A 27,307-nucleotide genomic window follows, 5' to 3' on the forward strand; every position below is an offset into this window, starting at 1 on the left:
GCCCAGGTTATTTCAATACTGTTTGTTCCCAACCTCCTGTCAGTCCAGATGGAGACGCTTTGCCTTTATTGGGATTTTCCTAAAAATGCCACCCATTTTCCAGCATCTTCCTTACTTTGCTAAACACCATTCAACTTTGTTTTAAAGCTTCATATTAACCATAAAAGAAAAAAAAAGGATAAATTTGGTTATACCAAAATTTAAAACTTGAGTCTTAGAAAAAGATGCCAGTTTTTTAAAAAGTGACAAAGACTTAATTCAAAGAATGCCTTTTTTCCAAAGCGGGCAAAGGACATAAAAGCAATTCATAGAAGAAAAAAAGCCATATTTACACACACACACACACACACACACAGGAGAAGCCAGCTCTACCTCACCAGTATGCAAATACAGCAAGCATTTTTCACTTACTAGTTGGGAAAGAAACACGGAGTTTGAGGCAGGCATGGGGAACCAGGTATCCTCACACCACGGCAGAGCCTTCTGGGCGGCAACTTGGAAGCGTGTGTTGCAGCGAAAGGCCTAGGCATGCTTGGAGGAGAACTTGGCTCTTTGCACAGGGATCACCTGCAAGACAAACGGACCGTATGCTGTAACACGGCCTGACTCGGCAGGGCTTGAATGCCCCTGCTCGCCAGGGGCCCTCTGGAAAAAGACTGGAGTTGAGAAAATAGATTGACAGGAGGGGAGACCCACCCTGTCATTTAACACTGCTGAAATTACCAGGAAATTACCAGGATTTAGTTAGGCTTTGATGATCTGGAAGGAGAGTCAATGTGAATTTTTCTACACTCACCCGAATCTGGTTTTCAAGTGCGTCTGGAGCACGGCTCCGAGGTAGTAGTTTGCACCCCTTTTCATGTTTGGGCACGTGGATAAAACCCCACTACCTGTGGGACTCACAGCGGCTCTGGGATCCGCGAGCGCGCTGCTCCCTCTAGTGGCGAGAGTTGTCACTGCCGCCGCTTCTGCCTTTAAAGGGACATGGGCAGCACCTGGAGCCCAGAAGCTGCGGGGTCACGCCTCGCCCGCAGCACGAACTTAACCAAGCAGCTCTTTTCAAACAAGACCGAACTAAATCTGTAAAGCCTGTTATTAGAAATATACTTCTTTCAACTGTCAATAGGGATGCAGGAATAATTAAGAGAACACTCGTTGTGCTGCATTCAAACCCCTCTGAAATTAGACCTGGCAGTTAGGGTCTGGTACACCACTGAAGCTGGATCAGAGCTGACTGTTTTTGGAATTGGCTGGTCCAGACTGACTGCCCCCTGGCCTCTTTAATGCAGCTGAGGGTCATTGAGTCCAAGGATCTGTTTATTGGCTTTTCTCTCTCTTCACTTGAACTACCCCCACTTTTTTAAATTTTTATTTTATATATTTTACATCATTTTTCATTTTTGTACAAACTGTATGCATTTTCATCTTGGTTATTGTCCCCGGAAAATTCCCACCCGCCTTGTTTTGTACACAATGGAATATTACTCAGCAATCAAATATGATAAACTCATGCAATTTGCAGCAACTTGGATGGCGCTGGAAGGGATCATGCTCAGTGAAATAAGCCAGAAAGAAAAAGAAAAATACTGGATGGTCTCACTCATAGCAGGAATTTAGAAAACCTAAATAAGAGACCAGGAAAAAGACTAATTATAATAAAGTAAAAATCAAAATCAACAGGTGACTATAAACCAGAGACATGCTACAGGGGGGCAAAAGGGAGTAGGATGAACTCTCCTTTTTTTGACTATAAACACCTGTCTACAAAAATACCAAGTGGTTCTGCTAATTCGCACTCTAATCTTCGCTTGCTTGAGTCTGCAAACAGGGTGAACTTGGGGTGAGATCTTCAGGCAGTGATTAGAAGCTTTTTATGCATGTTATGGTTACTTGATATCTGCTAGACATTTGGGGGGCGATCAAGACTGAAAAACGGACAGCAAGGGACACACCTTAAGAATCCAGCTGATAGGAAAGGGCAGAGCTTTTTGGTTGATTACCCAAAAGTGGAGGGAGATACTGAAATATTTTCTACCCAATTAAAAATATTTTGAGCTTATTTTTTGGGGGAGGGATTTAAAAGTTAATAGCTAGCACACTGTATTACAAGAACAAAATGATATAGTATAATTCTAAATTTATAGAAATACACTGACATCTATTGCATATAAAAAATCACTGCAGTTTTTTCCTCCTCCTGGGACTATTTATAATCAAGCAAATACCTTGAAATATATGTGAATTTATAAGACATGATAATGGCCACAAAGAACTTGTAATTTAGACTGTTTTACAACCTTTAATTTTCTCACTCTTCAGTTTTCCATTTTGTCTTTTTAAAGTTCAGTTTCCCCCAACCCTTCAATTTTACAACTGTGCTTTTAATTATATAAAGCTCTCTTAGTCTCTGACTATTCATTTTTATAGCATTCTTCTGTTCAGATCTATGAAATTTTCTCATCTGGGGCTATTAGAATATTTTCATTTCCTGCATTACTTCTATTCTGAGTCTCCCTCCCCACTCCCCATTTGCTCTTGAGCATTTGTCCTTCAGAGGCTTTCCTCAAAGGTCTAATGATCTTCAGCTGTGCATTCCCGTGACCAGTAAGGTTTCCCTCACCCACTGGGGCACACTGGGGATTTGGGGAGCAGGGGATCCTGGCCAGGACCAGGCTGTTTCACAGGGGACTCCCCAGCTGTCAGCCTTTTCTTCCTTTGGCAGAGTTTTCAGAGAGGAGCGGGATAATGCTCCCCTTAAAGATTACTCACCTGGCCGCCAGTTTTCTTAGAGTTAAATAGGAGGCTGAGCTTACGGTTCAACGTGTAGACTTTTATTTACTTTCAGTGTAACGCTGTTCCCTCAGCTATGCTTAAACCCACAGATCCTCATTTAACAGCTTTAGGGGGGAAAAGAAAACAACAACCAACCTACCATGTTCTGTAGTGCAGAGGATGTTGTAACCTGCAGGAGACAGAAAAGGCGACCAGGAAGCGCTCACTGCCTTTATCGGACTGTCAATGGCCTCAGCAATCTTAGTCCCACTGCAACAGGGTGGTCCCCAGGAAAGGGGGAGGTTCCCTGCCCCACCCAAGGGAGGGTGGAGCTGAGCAGGAAGAGAAGAAGCTGAAGAAGAGACTGAGGTAGGAAGCAGGATGGAGCCAGGAGACCTGGAGGAGGCGCATGGAGCCTAGAGACACGTGAAGAAACTGCGCTTGTCTTTTGGTCGTAGACGGGGTGACACAGATGTGGGTGAGACCCATGGGGAGGTGACAATGGCAGCTTTTATCTTGATGTTAATTTTGCTCTTTTCCTTCCGGGCTTGTCCGGTTGTTTGTGACCCTTTTCTGTGGGTCCCCACTGGAGGATGCTTTGGACTTGTGGCAGGCCTTGGGGCCTTGCTCTGGGCCAATCCCATTTGGATGGACTTTTGCCCACGAGGGGACGGGTGACTTTGGGTGCTTGATTTAGAAACTAGACTCTTTGCCTTACCTGTATTGTTTCCTAGTTTTATTAAAGTTCCTTTTCATTAAAGTCTCCTATGTTTTGTGTTGATGCGGCGGATGGCAGAACCCATTTAGAATAGGCAGGTTTGCGGGGTTTTGGGCTGCCCCTCTTTCTCTCCTGTAACACCACCTCACCTGTCTTAGACTAGTGCATGAACCGCTCAGGGCTGGAATCTGCTGCTTCTGGCTCTCTCCCCACCCCTCCTGTGGGCACTTGGCTTTCATTTTTTCTGGTTTCTTTAGTGACCAATTGCCCATTTGCTTTTTTAGTTTCCAAACTGTTTAGTCATCAGCCTTTCATCTATTCTTTGGTCTTGAGTTTACACGGTATGTTTGGTCTGATTTTGTTTTGGGGGTGTTTGTCTTTGGTCTTGAGATCCCTGTGGTTTCTGCAAGGACCAGGGGAGTGGTTAATTGACAGCCTCCAGCTGTTACCAACTTCAAGCAGTGCCTCAGCTTCTGAGCAGAGGTCATGTTTTTCTCAGGGAGGCCCCCAGCCAATGAGTAAACACGGTAAAGGCAACTAAGGTTAAGCTCCTCCCAAGTGCCCCCCAGACCTTGACGGTGTTAGGCTGGAATTCCCAGCCCTCAGCATAAGTTCTCCCCACAAGGAATTCCCTCCCACCCCCACCGTATCCGGTTGGGCTGGTATAGACTGTCATGTCTGCATTGCGCTGCCTAAGCCCGCCCGCCTCATTCACCACAATGTTACCAAGACACCTTTTGCTTCCCAGACAATCCAACCAGCAAACCTGCTTGTGTAAGAAAAGGAACCTATTGGAAGGATATGGTGCTCTCACAGAGATTCGCAGGAAGACTTACTTGTGAAGGCAAGAGCTCTCTAGTACCTCAGCAACAGGACGTTTTCCTCCTTTCCTTGAAGTAATGCAGGGGTACGATTTAGTTTCAAAGACACCAAATTTCATCATCTCTTCAGGCTAAGCTTCAAAATACCAGGAAGAGAGGGCACATTTGGCCCAGCTTAGGTTGTTTAATTAGCAGTGGCCAGGACTTGGTCTTTACTGGGAGCCAGTTTCAGAAAAGGAAGTGTAAGCTAGTAGCCAAAGAAATTTTAATGACAGTTGCCAGTGTATAGACAGATGATAAATGAAGGACAATATTAGGGAAATACTAGGGGCGGGAAAAGAGATGTCAATTTATTCTGGGTTACCCAGAATAAGAGTCCTCACTCTCCCATGTCTTCTCCTGACTCGAAAATATCAGTCCCTTGCAAATTTTCTATGTTCTAGGCTGAAAATCTTGATTTCCTTTTAGAGTTCTCCATGTTTTTTCTTAAGACCCCCATACACTTTCCTATTTCTCATTTGCTGAAGTCAGTTTGATCTGATCAGAGTGAAGGAGACACTATTTTCTCCTATTTTCATTATACTTGCCTAACACTACATTTCACTTGATAAAAACACCACCCTGTCAATTCATATTGTTTACTCTTAGTTAAAACCTCCAAAGACTTTTCAATGAGCTACTGGCAAACTGCTAGTGACTTTACACCACCAGATGGTAGGCATATTGTGCCTGAAAAAGTGGTTCAGCCTTCATGACACTACTTATAATTCAGAGACATTATCTCTGGTGATTACATATGTCTTTCCTTGTGAAAATAGCTAAGAAGCATAAATGCTAAATGAAAGAAAGATGGAACACAGTGGATCAGTTAAGACTTTTTGAGTACAAGTAACAGAAAATCTCAAGCTAGTGTAAAAGTAGAATTTATTCTAGAATCGAGGCTATCATACAGAAAGAACTCAAGAGACTGCAACCTTTTAATGAAAATGGACAGCTGGAAAATATGGGGAACCCACGAGAGCTGCCTCTGCTTTTCAGCACACAGGCCTTCTTTTCCTTCTCAACAGAATGGGTTAATTGGAGTAGTGGCCCACAGGAAAAGCAAAGGGTTTCAGCTCTCAAGTTCCAATCACACAGAAAGGCTCTATCTCCATTCTAAAATTCCCAGGTAGGGAGAGACAAATACTTGATTGGTCCAGCTTGGTATAGGAGTAGACTCCCTGCTGAATCTACTATGACTGGTAGAAAAGAAGCTTATTGTGACTATCAGGATCCCATGCTGGGTTAAGTTGGCAGGTAAGGCAGTATCAGCTTTTAAAAATATGCCCCAAAAGATGTTTTCTACTCTGTAGAGGATTTTAATAGGCTGAAGACATGGAATATAAACATAAGCACAATTTTTATATTGTTACTCTGAACTGGAGCAAATATTTTCCTCTGAAGAAACATCTCTGAGCAAAATGTAGGTTGCTAGTGATGTTGAAAGTGCTATTTAATATTCATATATAAGATGGAGATAATAACAGTAACACCTAACATGAGGATGATTCTCTGAGAATCTGAGGTAATATACCTAAAGCACCTGGCACTGCACTTAGCACACAGTAGCATATTAACACTCAGCAAATGGAGACCCTGATGTTAAATGCTAAAAACCCCACCACTCATGCGATATTATCTTTCTCTTAGAAAATTGCTAGATATATTGTTTCCTCCACTGCTATTCAGTAGACAATGTTTAATTCTAGAAGGAAAATCTGAACATAAATGCTCAATTCCACAGGATACCAAGACACAAATCTAACTTATTACATTATCAGAGTTAGATTTATCATTATCTGCAAATGGCATGAAATAAATTATACACATCAGGATGTGACACAATTTGAATATAAATTTTATTTATATTGTATATATACATGTATACCCAGAAACACACGGAGTGGACAAATTACTTATCACATAATTCTGCTTCTCAACTAGAAAGTTATATATACAGTATAAAAAAATAGTTAAGAATTCCTAAAAATGGGCCTCCCTGAGCCCCGCACTGTGAAGCCGTCCGCAGACTCTGTAGCGCCAGTGTAATCCCGGCCGGCCTGAGAGGGTCCCACATGGCGCAGCAGACCTCTCCTGTCTCAAGCCTGCTGCTCCCCTCAGCAGTGTATTTCGTCAGTCTGCCTGTACTACTCCCCACTCTGTCTCTGGTGAGTCCTCTCACCCTCCCACGAATCTGGCCTGTACCCCGGTTCTTGTATGAATAAATAAATCTTAAAAAAAAAAAAAAAGAATTACTAAAAGCCCCTTTCTATTTCTCTGACCCTAATCTCATACTTGCTTCCCTCCCACAATTAGACTGGATCTTAGAATCCTTATGTACACTTATTTTATCATTTATTTTCCCCTAAAAAAGAACTCTAAAAAGCTGTTACTAAACAATAGCATATCTAGCAAATGTTGTTATATTAATTATACAAAGAGAAAATATTCAAGGTAAGGGGTTACTGTTTTTTGTTTTTTTTTTTAAACTTCATCAGCAAGACTTTATTCCATATCTACAATTCCCCAGTCTAGCCTACATTCCTAGTGGTCCTGAAATGGAGAGCAAATCATGTTACAGAGCATGGTCCTCTTTTCTATTTTGTTGTCAGAAAGTCAGAAACATTGTTAATACTTTTTTTGCCTTGGAGCAAGATGTTCTGAATTAAGCCCAGACCCCCAGGTCTCGGTCTATCTAGCTGAAATACATGCAGGTGAAAAGTAAAAGATGTTATCAATTATTTGCTTTTCACTATATAATGATTCTAAGTAATTCTGTTAGGAGCTAGGTGAATTACATAACTGTGCGGACATAAGAAAAAGTTCTGATTTGTGCCCTTTAATAAGCAATCTTCTTTTCTCTATATCTGAAAAACAAGTCCATACAATAGTGATAGGGCACTGAGACATGGATGACTGCAATAATGTGATTTACAAAAAACATATTCTGCCATTCAAATGACCAAAATATATATTTCTCATACATATTTCATCTTCATTCACAGTTCTTATCTCACAACTCCCCTGGGACTGTCCTAAGTGTTATGATAAAATTGTCTTTTGCTATGTTCATGAAGGTAACTTTGGATTCTACCCAAGGATGGGATTAGTTACCAGGGAAACCAACTTGAATAGAAGGTGGAACTTCCAGTCCCACTATGTAATGAAGCCTCAATAAATACTCAAGAGGGGGGTTGGTTTGAGAGTTTCCAGGTTGGTGAATATGTAAAGATTTGGGGAGACTGGTGCCCCTAGAAAGGACATGGAAACTCTGAGCCTTTTCCCCACACCTTGCCCTACACATCTCTCCCATCTGGCTTGTGTTGGTTCATATCCTTTAGTATCCAATATAAATTGGTGATTCAGTGAGTAAATAGGTTTCCTCAGTTCTGTGAGCTATTCTAGCAAATTAACTGAACCTAAGGAGGGCATCCTGGGAACCTCTGATTTATAGCCAGTTTGAGCTTGCAAACGGCATCTGAAGTTTAAGGAGGGTTATGGGGACTTCTGATCTGTAGTGAGTGGATCAGAAGGATGGCCTTGCCTACAATTTGCAGCCAGAATCTTAAAGGACAGGGTGGTCTTGTGAGACTGAGCCCTTAATCCGTGGAACCTGATATGTCTTTATAGACAGTGTCAGAATTGAGATGAATTCTTGAACACTCCACCGGTATCTAAGACTTGCTGGTTGGGGTGGGGAAGCCTCAGCACCCACACATACAGTGGGAATTGGGTCCAGAACACCAACACTGCAACAACTGACGATGATGATGTATGTATATAGAAATATAGCAAAAATTTCCTTGAAGTAAATACTTGTATTAAGTGGTCACATCTCTTTTACTTCTGTATTCTAAGCACCTATCATAGTGCCTAGTAAACCAAGGGTGTTTAATATATAGTATAAAACACACAGATGAATAAATGGCTTAAGGAAAACATTAGTGTATTCAACGCCAAGCTGACAATAAATCTAATACTGTTCATTTCAGCTTTGGGGGCAAGTTCACTAAAAAATGCTAAAGGAAAATGGCAAGACAATACATAAATTTTGTAGGAATGATATATTTGTGTATCAACCAAAAGATCATTGTAACATATTAAAAATAAAATACACAGAGACAGAGATTCTTGGTCCACACACAGCAGCTACTCAATGCTCCTTTTCCAGTTGAGGTGTTTTATATAGAACAGTAGGTATACAAAAGCTTTTGAGCCATTCCAATATTCCCACTGCTCTGATAAATAAGAGACAAATTGTAGGCAATATCTCTTCGTAAGTCTAACTGATCAATTTCCATACCCTAGGGGAGAAATACATGAATAAATGATATTTCAAGCTGAAAATCAGGACAGTTTATGGCAATAAACAGTTTTACAAGTGTATTCAAAAACTAAATACTAAAACTAAATACTAAAAGTATTAGAAAACTTAAAATATCTTCAATCTAAATTTTTATCAGATAATGCTGATTATTATAGTAACCATATCATCAAATATTTTTAAATGTCTAACCAGTAACTGAAAGTCTTACCCACAAGCCACAAAGGAATAAACTCCAGATGAATTAAGGAATTAAGAGTTAAAAAAATCATAAAAATGAAGTTGAGTAATAATATCATCATGGGTAGGAAAGAACCTTCTCAGTATAATAGCAAAAATAGAAAGGTAAAGATTAATAGATATGACTTCATAAAGAAATGTAAAACTTTTGTATGTAAAATAATAAATTATAACACAAATGATCAGCGGGAAAAAATACTTGTGCTATATAACAGAAAAACATATTAAGAAATAGTCTAAGGGAGCATACATCAAGTTGATTATAATGACTAACTTAGATGTATTATTCCTTTTGATTCTGTTTAAATGACACAGCAGTGAACTCAATGTAATAGATTAGATCTATGTTTCTAATTTTCCTCAGTACAACATTTTGGAAAAAAATCTACAACAATGAAAAATGATACTGACAGAGCTTAAGGAATAAGAAAGGTATTTATGAAATAAAGAACACAGATGTGTATATATATTGTCAGCATAAGTATAAAAGAATGTATTCATTTGTTTAACAACTAAATCAACTTGAACAAGGGTAAGAAAATGATTGTGAGGGAATGTGGGAATTATAACTTAAAAAAAAAATCAATGAAAATACATGCTTTTCTTCAAAAATCGTAGTAAAAATTATATTAAAAATAAACAAAACTACAGTAATAATGGTCTTTCATCCTTGGGAATAAATAATAGTTATACTTGAACTTGGAAGTGAACAATGGCATATCACTCAATACCAGGCTTCATTACCTACCAGCTCATATAAGCCACAGGGGCTATCTTAGGAAAACTGCAATGGGCATAACAACCACAAGCTGCATCGACCCACATGTTGCTGATGAGGTCATAAGGCCAAGATGTCAAAAATCACTTGCTGCTTAGCATATTTATATAAATAGGTTGAATAAGGAAAATAACCGATTTTAAGCTGTAAAGTATTTCATTATTTGGACCACAACACTGATCTAATTGCACTTCTCTATAAATGAAAGAGTGACTCCTCCATTTTTAAAGTGAATCATACCATACCTCTACCACTAGTGGAGGGAGCTCCAAAGCCTTCTGATAATAGTGGATTGCAAGATGAATCAGTCCCAGTTGGTGAAGGCCACGGCCCAAATTGTAGAAGGATTCCTGGCAAGGGCCACGTAGACTGAGGTAGCGATTAAGAAAGGAAAAGCCCTACCAAAAAGAAAAAGACAAACAATTCAATATTTTACTCACTTGACAAGCATGTCTTGAACCACTGTATGTGCCATGTGCTGGGAATGTAAGTATTAAAAAAAGAGACACGGTCCCACTCTCAAAGAAGTTATGTCTGTAACGTAGTGGCATATCACACTATAGACAAGAACCCTTCTGAAAGTGTACTAGAAAGGTATTTTAAGTCAAGGGCAAAAATATTCACACCAAAACCCCCCCCCAATGTTACAAGCTGTCAAACAGCCATAATCTGTAAGAACAGAGGACACTGAGTTTGTGAGTGCTGAACACAGGGACCTAACCAGGCACTGCTTTTGAAGCAAGACAGCAAAAGTATTAAGTATATTTGACTATATTTAAAGAACATATAAAGTGATGAGAATTACCTGCACGACAAGGGCATGTCTCCTTAATACATACTTCTGAGATGCCATGTGAATAAAGGTCAGGCCTATACAGAGGCTATAGAGAGGGTCATAGGGATAGCTGCGAAAGGCTTGCACATACTGTCCTGAAAAATGAGCAGGGATGTCAGATGGTGTCATGAGATCAGTTTCTTATTTCTTTAACACCCATTTAAATATACTTTAAGGCTAAAAAATACTATTAATATTTAAGATATGCAGATATATATATATTCTCAAATATCAAGGAGATATACATTAATTTGAATTGTAAAATAATCACCAATATGATGAAATTAGAAGTATTTACCCATAAATGTATCCTGATCATGAAGATTAATTATGAGCAACTGAAAGTGACTTTATTTTAGGCACAGCTAGCCAAATCCATGCAGAGAAATACTCCCATATCAACAACCTATCAATTGTGATCATAAGTCCAGTCTATGGTCTAAAATATACCTAAGAATGCTGGGAAAACTGGGTCGCTACATGCAAAAGAATGAAGCTTGACCACTACCTCACACCATATGAAAAAATGTTCAACATCACTTGTCATCAGGGAAATGCAAATCAAAACTACCATGAGATACCATCTTACACCAGTGAGAATGGCACATATTAAAAAAACTAGCAACAACAAATGTTGGCGAGGGTGTGGAGAAAAAGGAACTCTTCTGCACTGTTGGTGGGAGTGCAAACTGGTCCAACCACTGTGGAGAGCTGTGTGGAGATTTCTGGACCTACTAAACATAGAGCTTCCATATGATCCAGCAATTCCACTCCTAGGTATTTACCCAAAGGACACAGAAACATCAATTCCAAAGAGCACCTGCACTCCTATGTTTATAGCAGCACTGTTTACAATAGCTAAGCTTTGGAAACAACCCAAATGCCCAAAAATAGATGACTGGATCAAGAAGATGTGGTACATATATACCATGGAATATTACTCAGCATTCAAAAAAGATAAACACATGCAATTTGCAGCAACATGGATGGCACTGGAAGGGATCATGCTCAGCGAAATAAGCCAAAAAGAAAAAGAAAAATACCGGATGGTCTCACTCATAGCAGGAATCTAGAAAACTTAAATAAGGGACCAGGAAAATGAATATAAGAAAGTGAAAATCAAAATCAACAAAAAACTATGAACCAGAGACACTTTTTGGGGGGTGGGGGCGGGAGGGGAAGGATTGGGGTCAGAATGGGGCGTTTGCAATTGTATGGGGGAATATAAAAATAAAATTTAATATTTAAAAAAAATAAAATAAAATAAAATAAAATATACCTAAGAAGCAATGGGGGATTGTGTCTTTTGGTGATTTCTTTTGCAAAATTAATAAATCTGTCTTATAAATTTAACTGTGATAGATCATGGAAGTGTGAACAACAGACTATGGGTCCTATTTTCCCAAGTACAGCAACTACTTTGTTTTTCCTGAGACAAGTGAAACATACCTAATATAAACTAAGAAGGTGTGATTTTTGTGAATTCCATATATTCTATATCTCATGTCAAAAGTCTAACTACTTGAGGTGGAATTTAGCCAAATTTTTCTTCTCAAAGAATGATCTATACTTATATACATAAAAACTTCTATTTCTCTGGCTTCTGTTCCAGGAGGAACAGCACCTCTTCTCTCTTCAATAACCCAAATGGTACTGTCATTTGGACTTTCTAAATGACAGTGTAAAAGTTACCTTGAGTAAAAGTTTCTAAGCATAGGAAAATAAAATAAATCTCTATGTTTTCTTAACATTAAACTAACAACTCTAAAAAGCATACACAGTGGAGGAAGCTTTCAACATTTGATGTTCAAAGTTATTGGCTGAGCAATTATAAAACAATAGCAATATATAAACAAAGTATTAACTAGCCAAAAATCACAGTTTATTCAGAATAGGTAAACTTGGCAACACTAGCTTTCAGGCAGCGGGAAATACATGGCTCATTTTAAGTTTAAATATTTAGTTAGGTATCTTTCTACTTGTTTTGCTTGTGACTCTTTACTATAGAAATTTCTTACAAATGATTAGTGAATTTTTCCTGAGTTTAATTAGAATTAATAAGCATTATATAAATAGTTTTGATTTAAGACTTGTCTCCTAAAGTAATGATCTACCAGCAAATCTGAAATCATTTTTCGTACTATTGCAAATTAAAATAAAGTAGCAGGGCATCCATAAATATTGAAAATTATTTTAAAAGTAAAAAAAAAACAAGAAACAGCTTGCGTAAACAGGCACAACTGTTGACCTTCGAAACAAATTATAAGACCTATTTCAGTCTCTTAGAAACCAAAACTTCATAAGAAAAATAAATACTAATTATTATCATTATTAACATTTAGAAGCCAGGCACTATTGTGCTAGGCATTGTTTAAGTACTTTATATTAACTAATTTAACTCCTTCAAAAACCTATTGGGTAGTTTATATTCTCTCCATTTTAGAGGTAAAGACCCTACAGCAGAAGGAGGCAAAATCACTCAGTGCAGTAGAGTTGCTATTCAAACCCAGGCAGTCCCACTTTTGAGGCCAGGTTCTTAACCACCAAACAGTCCATGCTTAGCAAAGTCATATATCAGGACACTTACCGAGGGCATGCTTAAAACTACCAGACACAAAAGCATTGTGCCCATTTAAGACACACAGGGCATGATTATCTGGGTTTTTCAGCATTAAACGGAGACAGAAACGATGATGTCGCACATCTTGGGAGTGCATGGTAACTTGATTGAAAATGTTCCAGAGCTGGGGTCTATTCACATTTTCCATCACCATTATCCTAGAATTATAAAAAGAAGATGAGGGTAAAAAGTAACACAAGCAGAAAATCTATCTGATTCGTAAGAATCAGCCTTTCAGTGCTATCCTACCAACAATGAAACGTACCATCTCTCAAAAAGAAAAAGCAAAGTGTTTAATTCATTAAGCAAAACCACTCATACAGTAAAAGAATCTCTCCAGAAAACGCTGCTTAAGTTAATATTTCTAATTCTTGTTTCTGCTTTTCAACAAAACTGTTAAACCAAAAACCATAATCAAGTAGCTTAAGTTTTACCTTTCTTCTTCCTGTTCACTACAAACACAGTACAGTGAACACCTAACAAAGTGTGCCAGGCACTGTTAAAAGGTTTTACATATGGAACTCATTTAACCCCCATACAATGTCATAAGGGGGATGTATTATGTCTGTCTTCTCAGTGGAGACACTGAAGCATAAGAGGCTAAGCACTGAGAATGCATGCTTTCATGTCCTGCCTCCAACAATGACTGGTGAACTAAACCAATAAGCAAATGATTAATCTTAAGCATGAGAGACCAAGTCAAAGTAAATATACATACTCTAGCAAAGAAGTTAATTAAAATAAGTTATTGGAAAATCACCTGATATAGTTATATGCCTTTCTGAAATTTTTGTCCAGAATTGCAGCAGAGAGACCAAAGTATTCCAGTTCTTTGCGTTTTTGCCTGTCATCATAAAATGAGTAATATTCTAATGAAGAATCCACAAGTAATTCAGCCTCCTGAAATCGGGACAGGTCACATAACGAATATATGGCCTTCAACAGAAGATTCCACCAATCATCTTTTGTCAAGACACTTGTGAGTACAGCAAATATTGCTAAAATGAGACCGATGAAAACCAGTCAGGATATTGTATTTCCAGAAGTAGCAGTAATAGAAAAAGTCACATGTTCAATTTTAAGGTTAAATTTAGTAACCAACATCCTATGGACCTGAATTCTTGCCAATGTTCTTCTGACAAAGATAAGATGGGAAGAGCTGCTTGTCTATACCCCCTTCAATTCCACTCTCTTCTGTTCTGCCTAACAACCTGCAACCCCCGTTAATTCTCACTTCTAATTTGTTCTCTACAAACAGCTATTTCATTTTTGTTTCTCAAGTGCTGGCTGGGACAACTAGTCAAAAATGTGGATCAGTGAATAGGCATGAAAATGCTCACTACAGTATTATTTATAAAAGAAAGTACTGGAAAAACCTTTCATCAAAAAATAAGGCAATGGGGCCTTCCCAGTGGCGCGGCGGTTGAGCGCTGGGTTGCAGCCTCTGCAGGGCCAGTTCGATCCCTGGCTGCTCCCCGGCCACCGGGGGAGGGTCCCCCATGGTGTGCAGACCTCTCCTGCCACCCGCTGCTCCCCTCAGCAGTGTACTTCGGTCCTTCTGCCTGCTCTGCTCCGCTCCCCGCTCTGGCTCTGGTGAATTCTCTCACCCTCCCGCGCTTTTGACTGTACCCAGTGCTTGTATAAACAAACAAACAAACAAATAAATAAATAAACGAATCTATTTAAAAAATTAAATAAATAAGGCAATAACTAAATAAATTATGGAACTACTATCCAATGGAATATTATAGTCATTAAAGATAGTCGCTGTAAAGAGAATACAGTCATGAAAAAATGTTAAGTGAAAAAATTCAGAGTACAAGGAGGCATGTAACACAAAAAGGCTTTGCTCATCCTCTCCTGGTGTGATCCCTATCGCTAAGAAAACAAAACAACAAAAACCTTGGGTCTAAGAAAAACCAGTAATGTAACTGAAATCAAGAAATACTGAAAGAGAAAATAGGAAGGCTCAGATATAGAAAAAATATCCTAAGGGAGCATAAGTCTAAAATGCATGCCGCAGAGGCAGAAGACCCTGTAATGAATACAGAATTGATAAGCTGGACAGATGTCAGGGCTCAAAGCATCTGCAGCCACAGGAGGAACAGATCAGGCATCATTTCTTCTGACTCTTCTTCCTTTAACTCTCACCTTACGTTCTCATATTGTGCTTAAAGATTCAACTTTTATATATATATATATATATTTTTTTTTTTAACACCATTTTTCATTTTTGCACAATGTATGCATTTTCATCTTGGTTATAGTCCCCATACAATTCCCAGCCCCCTTGTTTACTCTTCTACATTCTAAAACCTCTGTTGATTGCACACTACCATCTCTGTTACAATGATTTAATAAACGTCCATTGAATTAATTAACAATGAAACAATTTTCTGCCAAACTGTTATCTCCGGTATATATCCTAGGTCTTTTCCAAACTTATGAGTAATAACCTCATCCCAAAATACCTGATGCATTTCCAGCAAAAAATAGAGGTCCTTCAAAAGTTATATTACTTGAAACTGGGTCAAAACAACTTATTTTCAAAGCTTCTATGACTATTGCTACATTTATCAAAAATGAATTTAACAGAATGGAATATATGTAATAGAAGTGACTGGACAAATAATCTAACTTTCACAAATTTTCTTCTTAAAAAATTCTGAATTTTTCACTTTTTCATAGAATAATCCAAGCAGATTCTTTCCTTTTTAAAAATTTAAGTATTTATGTGTAGCCTTTCCTTCCATTCTTTTTAACACCAAATAAATTTAATTGAACTTAAGGAGTTACATTAGAAATATCATTTTCTTTGAAAAGGCTATTTTTAATTAGATTATGCCAATGTTACTTCAAGACTCTTTCAACTCAGTAAAGTTTGATGTAATAAAATGTAAGGAAATACCTTTTGCGTCACAGTTTGCTGTTTCTTGGTCATTGTTATCTGATATTTTGTCTCTTGACACTTTAACAAGGTAGAGATGCCTCTCTCCAGATTTGGAACTGGATATCAAACAGACCTGGGCTCTATTCATTGCTACCTGAATTAAAGATAGTGATGTGTGAACTTTTTAATCACTTAAAAAAAATTAGAACAAGCTTCATTGAATTAAAACAAATAAAGAAAGGTGTGAAGACATTTCAGGATGCAGAACTGAATCCACTTCCTTATCACCTATATCAGTCCCTATAGGTGTTCTGCAGAGGGGGCAGATGAGTAGCACATGAGGAGGCCTATGGCTTCGGTGGGCTTGATTTAGATGCCAACGTTTCCTGCAGTGTTGGACAGAGCTTCTTTGTCTCTGTTCTGGAACAAGAGTCCTGGAATTCCAGACTCCAGGGCTTTCCCAACAACTTTGCCTCACCAAATAAAGTCTGGCTTACCCATAATCATATAATTTTTTAAAGAAAACCCATGGGCCACAAGTAGCACAGGTATGCCTGAAAGCTTCTTTAATAAGGACAAAAGAGACCAAATTATTGTAGGTATAAAAACCCTAAGAGTAGAATGAAAAGACTTGTTTTTCTTCTTACCAAAGGGATTTAGTTTATACTACTCAATCTCAATTTAGCAGAGAAAAAGAAGGCAAGTCACATTAACCATATAACATACACACACATCCACAACCATTCCCTCACAGAAAAGCCAGACTCAGAAAGGATGTCAGTTTTGAAAAGTGAACAATATTAGCATACAGTACTATTTACAGATCCAATAACTGAAAATACTACAGTTCCCATTTTTCTAAATACCTACTATCAAAAATTTTATTTTATTTAATCTACAGTTAAGTTTATACTTTCACAGAAAATTTTCATATACTTATCACTAATCTCTAAGTCTTTGTGTTTATCTGACTTTCACTTTAAAAGTTTTAATAGAATAAAAGTTATAAATAAGCTATAACCTATGTTAAATTTAAATCCTGAACATTTAAAAAGTCAACAAGGCTACTACAAAGAAAAACAATTACTCACCTTTAAAAGCATGGCTAACATGGTAAGTAAGGTATCCACATAACCATACATTTTGCCTTGTGAAAACAATAGAGTAGAACGATGAAGCAACAACTTCAGTTCCTAAATAAATAAATAAGTAAATGATAGTGAGTGTGACAAAATTCCTTTGCTGAAGATGTTTTGTTTACTTAGAACCATTGTTTTAGAAACCAAACTTTAAGAATATTTGCTTTATTATCTTTCACAATAGTTGAGATCCACTATTTTAGAACTATAATTTGCAATGTCTAATGATGGCTGATTTTTGAGACTCAAATAATTTTCCAAAACACTGAATTCAATACACTAAAATAAAACTTTTAAATATAAACTATAGCGACATCCTTAACTGAGGAGAGTTCTAAAATATAAAGAAAAACTTACTTGGATGTTACATTTACCTGCTGTGCAGCATTTGCATCTTGTGCTAAAGTATCTGGATCATACATTGGTTCCAGAGCTTCCAGAGCTTTCTCTGGACGACCCAGCTGTTGCTGAAGAGTAGAGAGTGAAATTCTTGCATCCAAATGGAGGGGGGCCAGATCGACTACTTTGCCATAGCTTTCAGCAGCACGTTCCATATAACCTAAGGCCTTTAAACATTCTAAGATGTTAAAATAAAGTATAAATATTAACCACAGAGTTGCAAGGGATCAAAATTATTTTTCAGTTTTTAAGAAAATATTATAGCAATAGAGACAAAAACAACAGGGTGGCGGGGAAACGCTGCAAGTAAGACCTCCCATAAAAAAAAATGAATAGGGAGGAAAAGCAGCAGGTCCCTGCAAGAACTGGGACACGGGAGATAAACGGGCAACTCTGGCAAACTGCCTGAAGAAGAAAGTTGCCATAAAAGAGGACTAAAAGGGAGGAAAGCCCAGAACTCTGCTACCCTCCCGCTCCCACAAAGTCGGACCAACACTCTCTGACCAACAGAAAGGAGAAAAACAACAACAACAACAACTAAAACAACCAAAAGAACAAACCACATCAAGCGGGACTGTGAGTGGAAAGGAACCATTTCAGGCACTGCACCCTGTGAACTGGAACTGTGGAGAACCGTGCAGGAATCGCAGCGGAGGTGAGCGAACCGAACGGCTCCAGGCGCCATTAGAGAAGAACAAAGACTCAGAGGCCAGCCAGTAAGCTTAAGCAGAAAAGCGGTGCGCTCAAAAATCATATGAGGGTCTCCTATCACGGCTGCCCAGGTCGCGTATCACGGCTGCCCAGGTCCCCACGGCTGCCCAGGTCCCCGCGCCTGCGACCTAGGCTTGCGGAGAGAAGCGCAGGAGCTCTCATTGAGGTGAATGTCCCTCACTGAGTAATCAGAAACCAGGCGCCCGGACTTGGGAGCGGGGTGCAATAGGCGCCATTTCTGAGGACACTGACTTTGGCTACAGCCTACATCCTGGATCTGAGGGCTTTGGAACTGAGACCCGGGGCGCGAAATACAGGGCGTGGGATCCCCATGGCAGTGGGACACAGGGCAGACACAGCACCCCCACGCCGTTGAGGCTCTCCACACCACTCCCACTTCGTTCCCCCGACCTACGGGGAAAAAAAACAGTTCTGGAAGGACACTAATAAAGATCTCTGGCGCCACCTAGCGACCAGGAAAAAAGAATCACCAAGTCCTGATAGTTGGAAACCAGGATCCCAAAAACACCCTCAGGCTCTGAGAGAGGGTAGGCCATGCAAATGGGGGTAAGAAGGGAAATAAGGCATGGAGCAAGACCCCATCCTGGAACTGAGAGCCAGGCGCAGGATCCAGGACGTGGGACGCGCCATAGCAGCAGGCACTGCACAGGGTAACAGCCAGCGTTTTGGATCTGATAGCTCTGGAACTGAGACCTAGAGTGCAGAATTCAGGGCACTGAATCCATACAGCTGCGGGCACAGCACCCGGTGAACACAGGGCAGACACAGCACCCAGCTTGAATAAAAGCCCCTGTGTTGAGGTGCTTCCCTCCACCCCTCCCTCCATGGGACACGGGAGAGGAGAACCACTGGGAAAAAGCACAGGTCAGCAAGTACTGGTCTTGGCGCCACCTCGTGATGAGAACAAAATCACCAACTAGCTGATTCCCTCTTGGAACTGAGTAAATACAGAGGGAGGGAACTGTAAAGGACAGTGCCCAGCAACACAGCATCAACACCCTGGTGGAGTTTTGGCCTACCAGTGCTGCCTCAGTCTGGTAAATAGTTTCCAACACCTTTAAAGCAGCACTCCAAAGGGATGCCGGCCAACACCAGTGGCACAACATCCCAACGTGTAAAACTAATTAGAAAGCAAACAACAGAGAGAAGAAAAAATATAAATAACCAAGCAAGCCCACAGGAGGACACACCACAAAAAGAGATACAGTCACCAGAGTTCAACAGTAACATGGAAGAACTTCTTGGCCTATCAGATAGAGAATAATCATCATGATTAAAAAACAGAAAAAAAATGAAAAGGAAAAAAATGATTTGAGACAAATACTGAACTGAAGACTGAAACTGAGACCTTAAGAAAGGAAAGAAAAGAAACACAGGAGATTAAAAGATTACTAGAGGAGATAAAGAACTCAGGGAAAAGCAATGAAAACAGAATCGACGAAATGGAAGAATGGATCAGTACTATCGAAGATACAGAAATAAAAAGAGCCAAAAGAGAAAGAGAGAGAGAAGTGCAAATGAAGCAGTATGAGAATACTCTTTGACAATTATCAGACTCCATGAAGAGAGGAAATGTAAGAGTTATAGGCTAGATTAAAAAACAAAATTCAACCTTCTGCTGTCTCCAGGAAATACATTTAACCACAAAAGAGAAACATAGACTGAAAGTAAAAGGTTGGGAAACAATCCTACCAGCAAATGGACCAAAAAAGAAGGCCAGGAACAGCCATACTTATATCAGATGAAATAGACTTCAAATTAAAAAAAGTAAAGAGAGACATAAACGGACACTACATTATTATCAAGGGGACAATATATCAGGAAGATATAACACTCATCAACATATACTCACCAAATGAAGGGGCACCAAAATATATTAGACAATTATTATCAGCTCTGAAAACAGACATTAAAGAAAATACATATATAGTGGGAGACTTCAACACCCCACTCTCACCAATGGACAGATCAACAAGACAAAAAATAAACAAAGACACTAGACTCCTAAATAAAGACATAGAACTCATGGACTTAACATACATCTGTAGGACACTGCACCCCCAAAAAATCCGAGTATACATTTTTCTCAAGTGCACATGGATCATTCTCCAGAATTGATCACATACTGGACCACAAGACAAACATTAACAGATACATGAAGATCAAAATCATTCCAACTATCTTCTCTGATCATAAAGGCCTCAAGCTAGAAATAAATCATGAAAAGAAAACAAGGAACACTCTCACTTCATGGAGATTGAAACCCACACTACTAGAAGACCACTGGCCTAATGAGGGGCTCAAAGAAGAAACTAAAAAATATTTTGAGTTGAATGACAAGGAAGACACTACTTTCAAGAATGTATGGGATGCAGCAAAAGCAGTAATAAGAGGAAAATATATAGCAATACAGGCTCACATCAAAAAATAAGAAAGAACTCAAAGAAACAACCTACTCTCACATCTCAAAGAGCTAGAAAAAGAACAACAAAAAAAAACCCTAAAGCCAGTAGAAGAAAGGAAATAATAAAAATCAAAGCAGAAATTATTGAACTGGAAATTAAAAAAACAATCCAAAAGATCAATGAAACCAAAAGCTGGTTCTTTGAAAAAAATAAACAAAATAGACAAACCTCCAGCCAGGCTCACAAAGAAAAAACGGGAGAAAACACATATAAACAGGATTATAAATGAAAGAGGAGAAATCACAACAGACTCAACAGAAATCAAAAGAATAATCAGACATTACCATGAACACTTATATGCAAACAAATTCAACAACCTAGAAGAGATGGACAAATTCCTAGAATGGTATAATCATCCAAAGCTGGGCAAAGAAGAAACAGAACAACTAAACAGACCAATTACAAGCAGCGTAATTGAGGCAGTAATCAAAGCACTCCCCAAAAACAAAAGCTCAGGCCCAGATGGCTTCACAAACGAATTCTACCAAACGTTCAGCAGTGAATTAGTGCCTATCCTACACAAACTCTTTCAAAAAATTGAAAAAGAAGGAATACTACCAAATACGTTCTATGAAGCCAACATTACATGAATATCAAAGCTAAACAAAGACAGCACAAAAAAAGAAAATTACAGGCCAATCTCCCTAATGAACACTGACACAAAAATCCTCAACAAAATCCTTGCCACAGAATCCCAACGATGCATCAAAGGGATAGTACACCACGATCAAGTGGGATTCATCCCAATGGCACAAGGATGGTTCAACATATGAAAATCTGTAAGTGTAATCCAACACATCAACTAAAAGAAAAATAAAAACCATATGATCATATCAGTAGATGCTGAGAAAGCATTTGACATAGTCCAACATCCATTTATGATGAAGGCCCTTGAAATTCTCAGGATAGAAGGAACATACCTTAACATGATAAAAGCCATATACGACAAACCCACTGTCAACATTATTCTCAATGGTGAAAAGCTGAAGGCCTTTCCTTTAAGAACAGGAACAAGACAAGGATGTCCTCTCTCACCACTGCTCTTCAGTATAATACTGGAGGTCCTAGCCAGGGCAATAAGATAAGAGAAAGACATAAAAGGAATCCAGGTAGAGAAAGAAGAAGTAAAACTGTCACTATTTGCAGACGATATGATAATATACATACAGAACCCTAAAACCTCCACAGAAAAACTACTCAAAATAATCACCCAATTCAGTAAAGTAGCAGGATACAAAATCAACACACAAAAATCAGTAGCCTTCCTATACACAAACAGTCAATCAGAAGAAGAAGAAATCAAAAAAACCATCCATTTTATAATTGAAACCAAAAAAATCAAACACTTGGGAATAAACCTAACAAAAGAGGTGAAAGACCTATACAAAGAAAATTATAAAACACTGTTAAAAGAAATTAAAGAAGACACAAAGAAATTGAAAGACATCCCCTGCTCATGGATTGGAAGAATCAACATTATTAAAATGGCCATCCTCCCAAAAGCAATATACAGATTCAATGCTATTCCAAGAAAAATCCCAATGACATTCTTCAAAGAAATAGAACAAATACTGATGAAATTCTTATGGAACCACAAAAAAACACAAATAGCCAAAGCCCTACTGATGAAAACAAAGGAGAAAGGAGGTATCACATTTCCAAACTTCAAGCTATACTACAAAGCCATAATAATTAAAACAGTTTGGTATTGGAACAAAAACAGACACACAGACCAATGGAACTGAATAGAGAGCCCAGAAATAAAGCTGCACTTATATGAACAACTAATCTTTGACAAAGGAGCAAAGAATATGCAATGGAACATGGACAGTTTGTTCAATAAATGGTGTTGGGAAAACTGGCCTCCACATGTAAAAAAATGAAACTAGACCACTACCTCTCACCGTGCACAAAAATCAACTCAAAATGGATAAAAGAACTGGACATAAGACCGAAACCATAAAATATATAGAAGAAAATATAGGTAAAACACTACAAGACATACATCTCAAAAACATCTTTAAAGACTCATCACCCAAAGCAGTGATAGTGAAGGCAAAGATAAACACCTGGGATTACATCAAACTGAAAAGCTTCTGCACAGCAAAAGTGACGTTAACCAAAATAGAGAGACACCCCACTGATTGGCAAAAAAAATCTTTGCACTCCATCCAACTGATAAGGTACTGATCACAATGATATACAAAGAACTCACACAGCTCAACAACAACAAAAAAATAAACAATCCAGTCAAGAAATGGGCAGAACTCAAAAGACATTTCTCCAGAGAGGAAATGCAAATGGCCAAGAGGCATATGAAAAAACGTTCAACATCCCTTATAATCGGGAAATGCAAATCAAAACCACACTGAAATACCATCTTACACACATATCAATAAAACAAGCAACAACAAATGTTGGCGAGGATGCGGTGAAAAAGGAACTCTCCTACATTGCTGGTGGGAGTGCAAACTGGTCCAAACACTGTGGAAAGCTGTCTGAAGGTTCCTCCATCTACTAAAAATGGAGCTACCATACATACGATCTGGCAGTTCCACTCCTAGGGATCTACCCAAAGGACACAAAAACAGTGATTCAAAAGAGCACCTGTATACCTATTTATTGCAATACTATTTACAATAAGTAAAACCTGAAAATAACCCAAATGCCCCAAAATAGATGACTGGATCAAGAAGATGTGTATATATACACAATATAATATTATTCAGCAATCAAAAAAGATAAACTCATGCCATTCGCAGCAATATGGATGGAGCTAGAAGGAATTATGCTCAGTGAAATAAGCCAGAAGGAAAAAGAAAAATATCGGATGGTTTCACTTACAACAGGAATATAGGGGAACCACATAAGACATCAGTGTAAAAAAAAAAATAATAATAACAGTACAAAACACAACAAAGCGAAAACAGACAATTATAAACCAGAGACATCCTGCAGGGGAGGAGGAGGGAGAGGGGTGAGAGGGATGGAGGGAGGAGCACAGGGGACTGTGGTGATGGTGCATGGGTGCTGTGGGGAAGGAGATTCTATGGGGACTCAATCTGAGGGGATGGGGAGAAGCAAATACTGTCTAAAAAAATGTAAAAAATGATAAATGTTAAAATAAAAAAAATTAAAAATTAAAAAAGAAATATAGCAATAAAAAATAACAAATGTATGAAGATTTGTAGAACACTGCTATACCTTCTAATCTTGTATTGACTGATCAATCTAATAATTTCTCTAAATTCAAACTGTTGCAAGGGTAGAATCAGCATTATACATAAACTGTAGTTCTGCTTTATTCACTTAGAATTATGCTTTCAACGTTCTCCTATTTCTTCATTTGTATTTTAAATGGTTGTAACACTCAAGTAACACAATTGTTTATTGAATCACGTTATTTGACATCTAGATTATTTCCAAATTTTCATTCTAATAAATGTATATCTTCATGTACATAACTCAGAGTTCACAAACTGACAGACAAATTTAACTCACATAACACAAAACACATGTTTTAGACAATAAATTATCTACATTTTTAGAAACTTGGATCTTTTTGAAATTCAGGTTACTGGGTTATTTTGAAAAATCTTGATTTGGCTGACACCAGTGGGGCCTTCCATTCCCACACAGCACATGCTGAAAAAGAGCAGCACCTTTAGACAGGGCTCTTCCATTGTCACTGCCTCCAGTCCTCCCATTTGCCACTTACATTTGTTACCTGACAGGTTCTTTGAGTTTTGAGATTCAGAATTATCAACTACCTCCCCACACTTCCCTTGCTTAGTTTATCACCTTGGGATAAATTCTCTTAAGTGAGGGTATTGTGCCTTATTCCCCAAATTTTGTGTCAATCAATTGCTAAATCCTATCATTTAAACTTGAAGACAAATCCTTATAAGCAATTTTTCGTCCTCCCCTAACAGTCACAACACTAATCGAGGCCCTCTTCACCTCCCTTTTAACTGCAATTATCTGCAAAGAAGGTACTTTTGCCTCCAATTGTTTTCTCAAATCTCAAATTTCTCACATCTTTCCAAATGATTATATCTTTAGGTTAATCTTTGATAGTAAAGAAAGATTTCTAAATATGGAAGGATCATCACGATGGCATTTCTCATTACTTTTTTTTTTTACTTCAAAAGGTATTATTTGCTATTATGCTATAAGCTTTAATTTCCTTTACCAATCTTTCTTGTATAAAGATTCCCAAATTTTTTTATTAAGATGATTCACAAGTTTTATCTCCTATTTATCTCAAACCACACAGGCTCAAAAAGGAAACAGCATTTACCAGCATTATGAGCAGAAATTGATGGGATTTATAAAGTATCATATTAGTAACAAGAGCAGTTTCAATATCACAGTCTTAAAAAGGCAATACAAACTTCAACTCTAGGCACTTGTCTTTAAATTTTAGCATCACAAACAATATAGTCTTTTATGATGGTATTACATTTGTTTTCATGTTCACTCATCGAACAATAACGTGTTATCTTAATTATTAAGTGTTCTCTTTGCTATTTCATATTTGTGATATGTCTCCATATCCCAAAATGTCAATTAATACTTCTCTAGTCAGAAACTTTTTGCTATTATGTAGTATTTTAAGAACTATTAGAAATTTCTGTCATCATGCAATATTTTAAACCAGGAACATTCAAATTTTAATGCATCTTTAATGTTAATTCAATAGGAAATCCTATTAGAATGTTTCTGGGTTTTATGTATTTCTTTTCTTTTTTTTTTTTAAAGATTTATTTATTTATACAAGCACTGGGTACAGTCAGAAGCGCGGGAGGGTGAGAGAATTCACCAGAGCCAGAGCGGGGAGCAGAGCAGGCAGAAAGACTGAAGTACACTGCTGAGGGGAGCAGTGGGCGGCAGGAGAGGTCTGCACGCCACGTGGGACCCTCCTCCGGTGGCCGGGGAGCAGCCGGGGATCGAACCGGCACTGCAGAGGCTGCCGGCAGCTTCGCAACCCAGCGCTTCGCTGCGCCACCGGGGAGGCCCTTATATATTTCTTTAAGAGATTTTTCTTGTTATTTTTTTCTTACTCTAGTGATTTATTTCAGACTATTGTGGACTTAGAGACAATGAAACAAAAATGATAAAGCCCAATCTTGAGCATATTTACAGCTCAAAGAACACTGAAAATATATTAACTTTTTCTCAAAATATCATGAAATATAAATCCATAAAAACTCTTCAAAAATTAGATTTCACAAGTCTGACAATCTATTACTAATAACCAAAGCCTATGGTTTAGAAAGGTAAAAGACAGGCATTTAAAATATTTTTAACAGGGACTAGTTAGTCCTTCTACATTACTCTGATTACTATTAAATGAATCATAGCTTCAGAGCATTAGTGATGAAAATTACCTAATGGGGTACACCAAGATGATTTAAAATACTGACATTTTAAGACTGATTTAAAGTACTGCCCTACAACATGGGAAACACTGTCACTAGGACACTAAAGAAGTATTACCACAAAAGAAGTATTACCTGCATGCCGAAGCCAAACTACTGCAAGGTTGTATCTTTCAGAGCAGACTAATGCGCTGAGGAGGGGGAGTGCAGAATTATATTCACCAACATCCAGAAAAGCTTCAGCAACATCTAGATAGAGGTCTCCCATATCTTCAGGATTCTGTTCCACTAGTGTTGTCAGCAGAGGCTAGACCCCAAAATAAAAGCCTGAGGTCAAACATTCATTATAAATATGCCCAACTATGCACATTTCTCTTTTTAAAATATATACCAGTTTTGTAAGGCAAGCCCATAGGAGGAGCAAGGCTTAAAAACAACAGCTCTATATAACTGTCTTTCTATTCACTTGTGTATCTCTATTAAAAAGAACTCATATTTTATTCAACCCATCACTTCTGAGGCCCTACTGGAAGACAGGCCTTGTAGGAGCGGACATAACACTGAACTGCTCTTCTCGCAAATGTGGACGAAGCTTACCTCCCCCTTCCTCTGGGTCATTATTCACAAGTCACCTTTTCAGTGAGGCCTTTCATGCCCACCTGAATTAAAAGTGCATCTCCTCCATCCCAATATTCTCTATTTTCCACTTGATTTTTCTCCCAAGTTTCTTACCACCACCTAACATTGTATTTTATTTTCCATATTTATTTATTTATTATCTATCTAATCCCATTAGAAGAAGAGATACTTGAAGGTAGAGATATGCACACTTTATTTAATACTTTATACTAAGGTCAGCAAAGAAGATAACCCAATTTATTCAATGAAATACTTGATCCAAAGTCGACAAAAAAAGAATAGATATCAGCATCATCACAATTATCTAAAAGATTCAATCTCAAATTCTGATCTTAGATTGTTCTCATTTCAAAAGAGACACATTATCACAAATCTAGTTTCAAAACACTTTAAGACACTCACATAAAGATAATTTGATGCTGACCATAACTTTCTGGTTATTAAGAAATGTGAAATCTAGGATCAACTTAAATTTTTTCCCATTTAAAGAAAACATTACATATAGAATCTGAAGT

The 27,307-nt window shown here is 38.1% G+C and overlaps 1 protein-coding gene across 2 annotated transcripts in view; it reads right to left on the reverse strand.

Moving 5' to 3' along the window:
* Nucleotides 1-6,192: 6,192 nt before the first annotated feature.
* GTF3C3 (general transcription factor IIIC subunit 3) overlaps nucleotides 6,193-27,307 on the reverse strand; it is a 36,472-nt gene continuing 15,357 nt past the window's right edge. For both annotated transcript variants that reach the window (XM_037523751.2, XM_037523750.2), the window contains 9 exons: nucleotides 26,289-26,460; nucleotides 17,551-17,753; nucleotides 17,129-17,230; nucleotides 16,056-16,191; nucleotides 13,908-14,145; nucleotides 13,115-13,305; nucleotides 10,498-10,622; nucleotides 9,938-10,090; nucleotides 6,193-8,654 (listed from right to left, as the gene is read on the reverse strand). In XM_037523751.2, coding sequence (XP_037379648.1) covers nucleotides 8,532-8,654; nucleotides 9,938-10,090; nucleotides 10,498-10,622; nucleotides 13,115-13,305; nucleotides 13,908-14,145; nucleotides 16,056-16,191; nucleotides 17,129-17,230; nucleotides 17,551-17,753; nucleotides 26,289-26,460 — 1,443 coding nt within the window. In that variant the 3' untranslated portion in view covers nucleotides 6,193-8,531. The remainder of the gene's footprint in view (nucleotides 8,655-9,937; nucleotides 10,091-10,497; nucleotides 10,623-13,114; nucleotides 13,306-13,907; nucleotides 14,146-16,055; nucleotides 16,192-17,128; nucleotides 17,231-17,550; nucleotides 17,754-26,288; nucleotides 26,461-27,307) is intronic.

This window comes from Talpa occidentalis, unplaced genomic scaffold, assembly GCF_014898055.3.
Source record: "Talpa occidentalis isolate TD23 unplaced genomic scaffold, MPIMG_talOcc4v2.1 talOcc4.3, whole genome shotgun sequence".
In the NCBI taxonomy this organism is placed as follows: domain Eukaryota; kingdom Metazoa; phylum Chordata; class Mammalia; order Eulipotyphla; family Talpidae; genus Talpa; species Talpa occidentalis.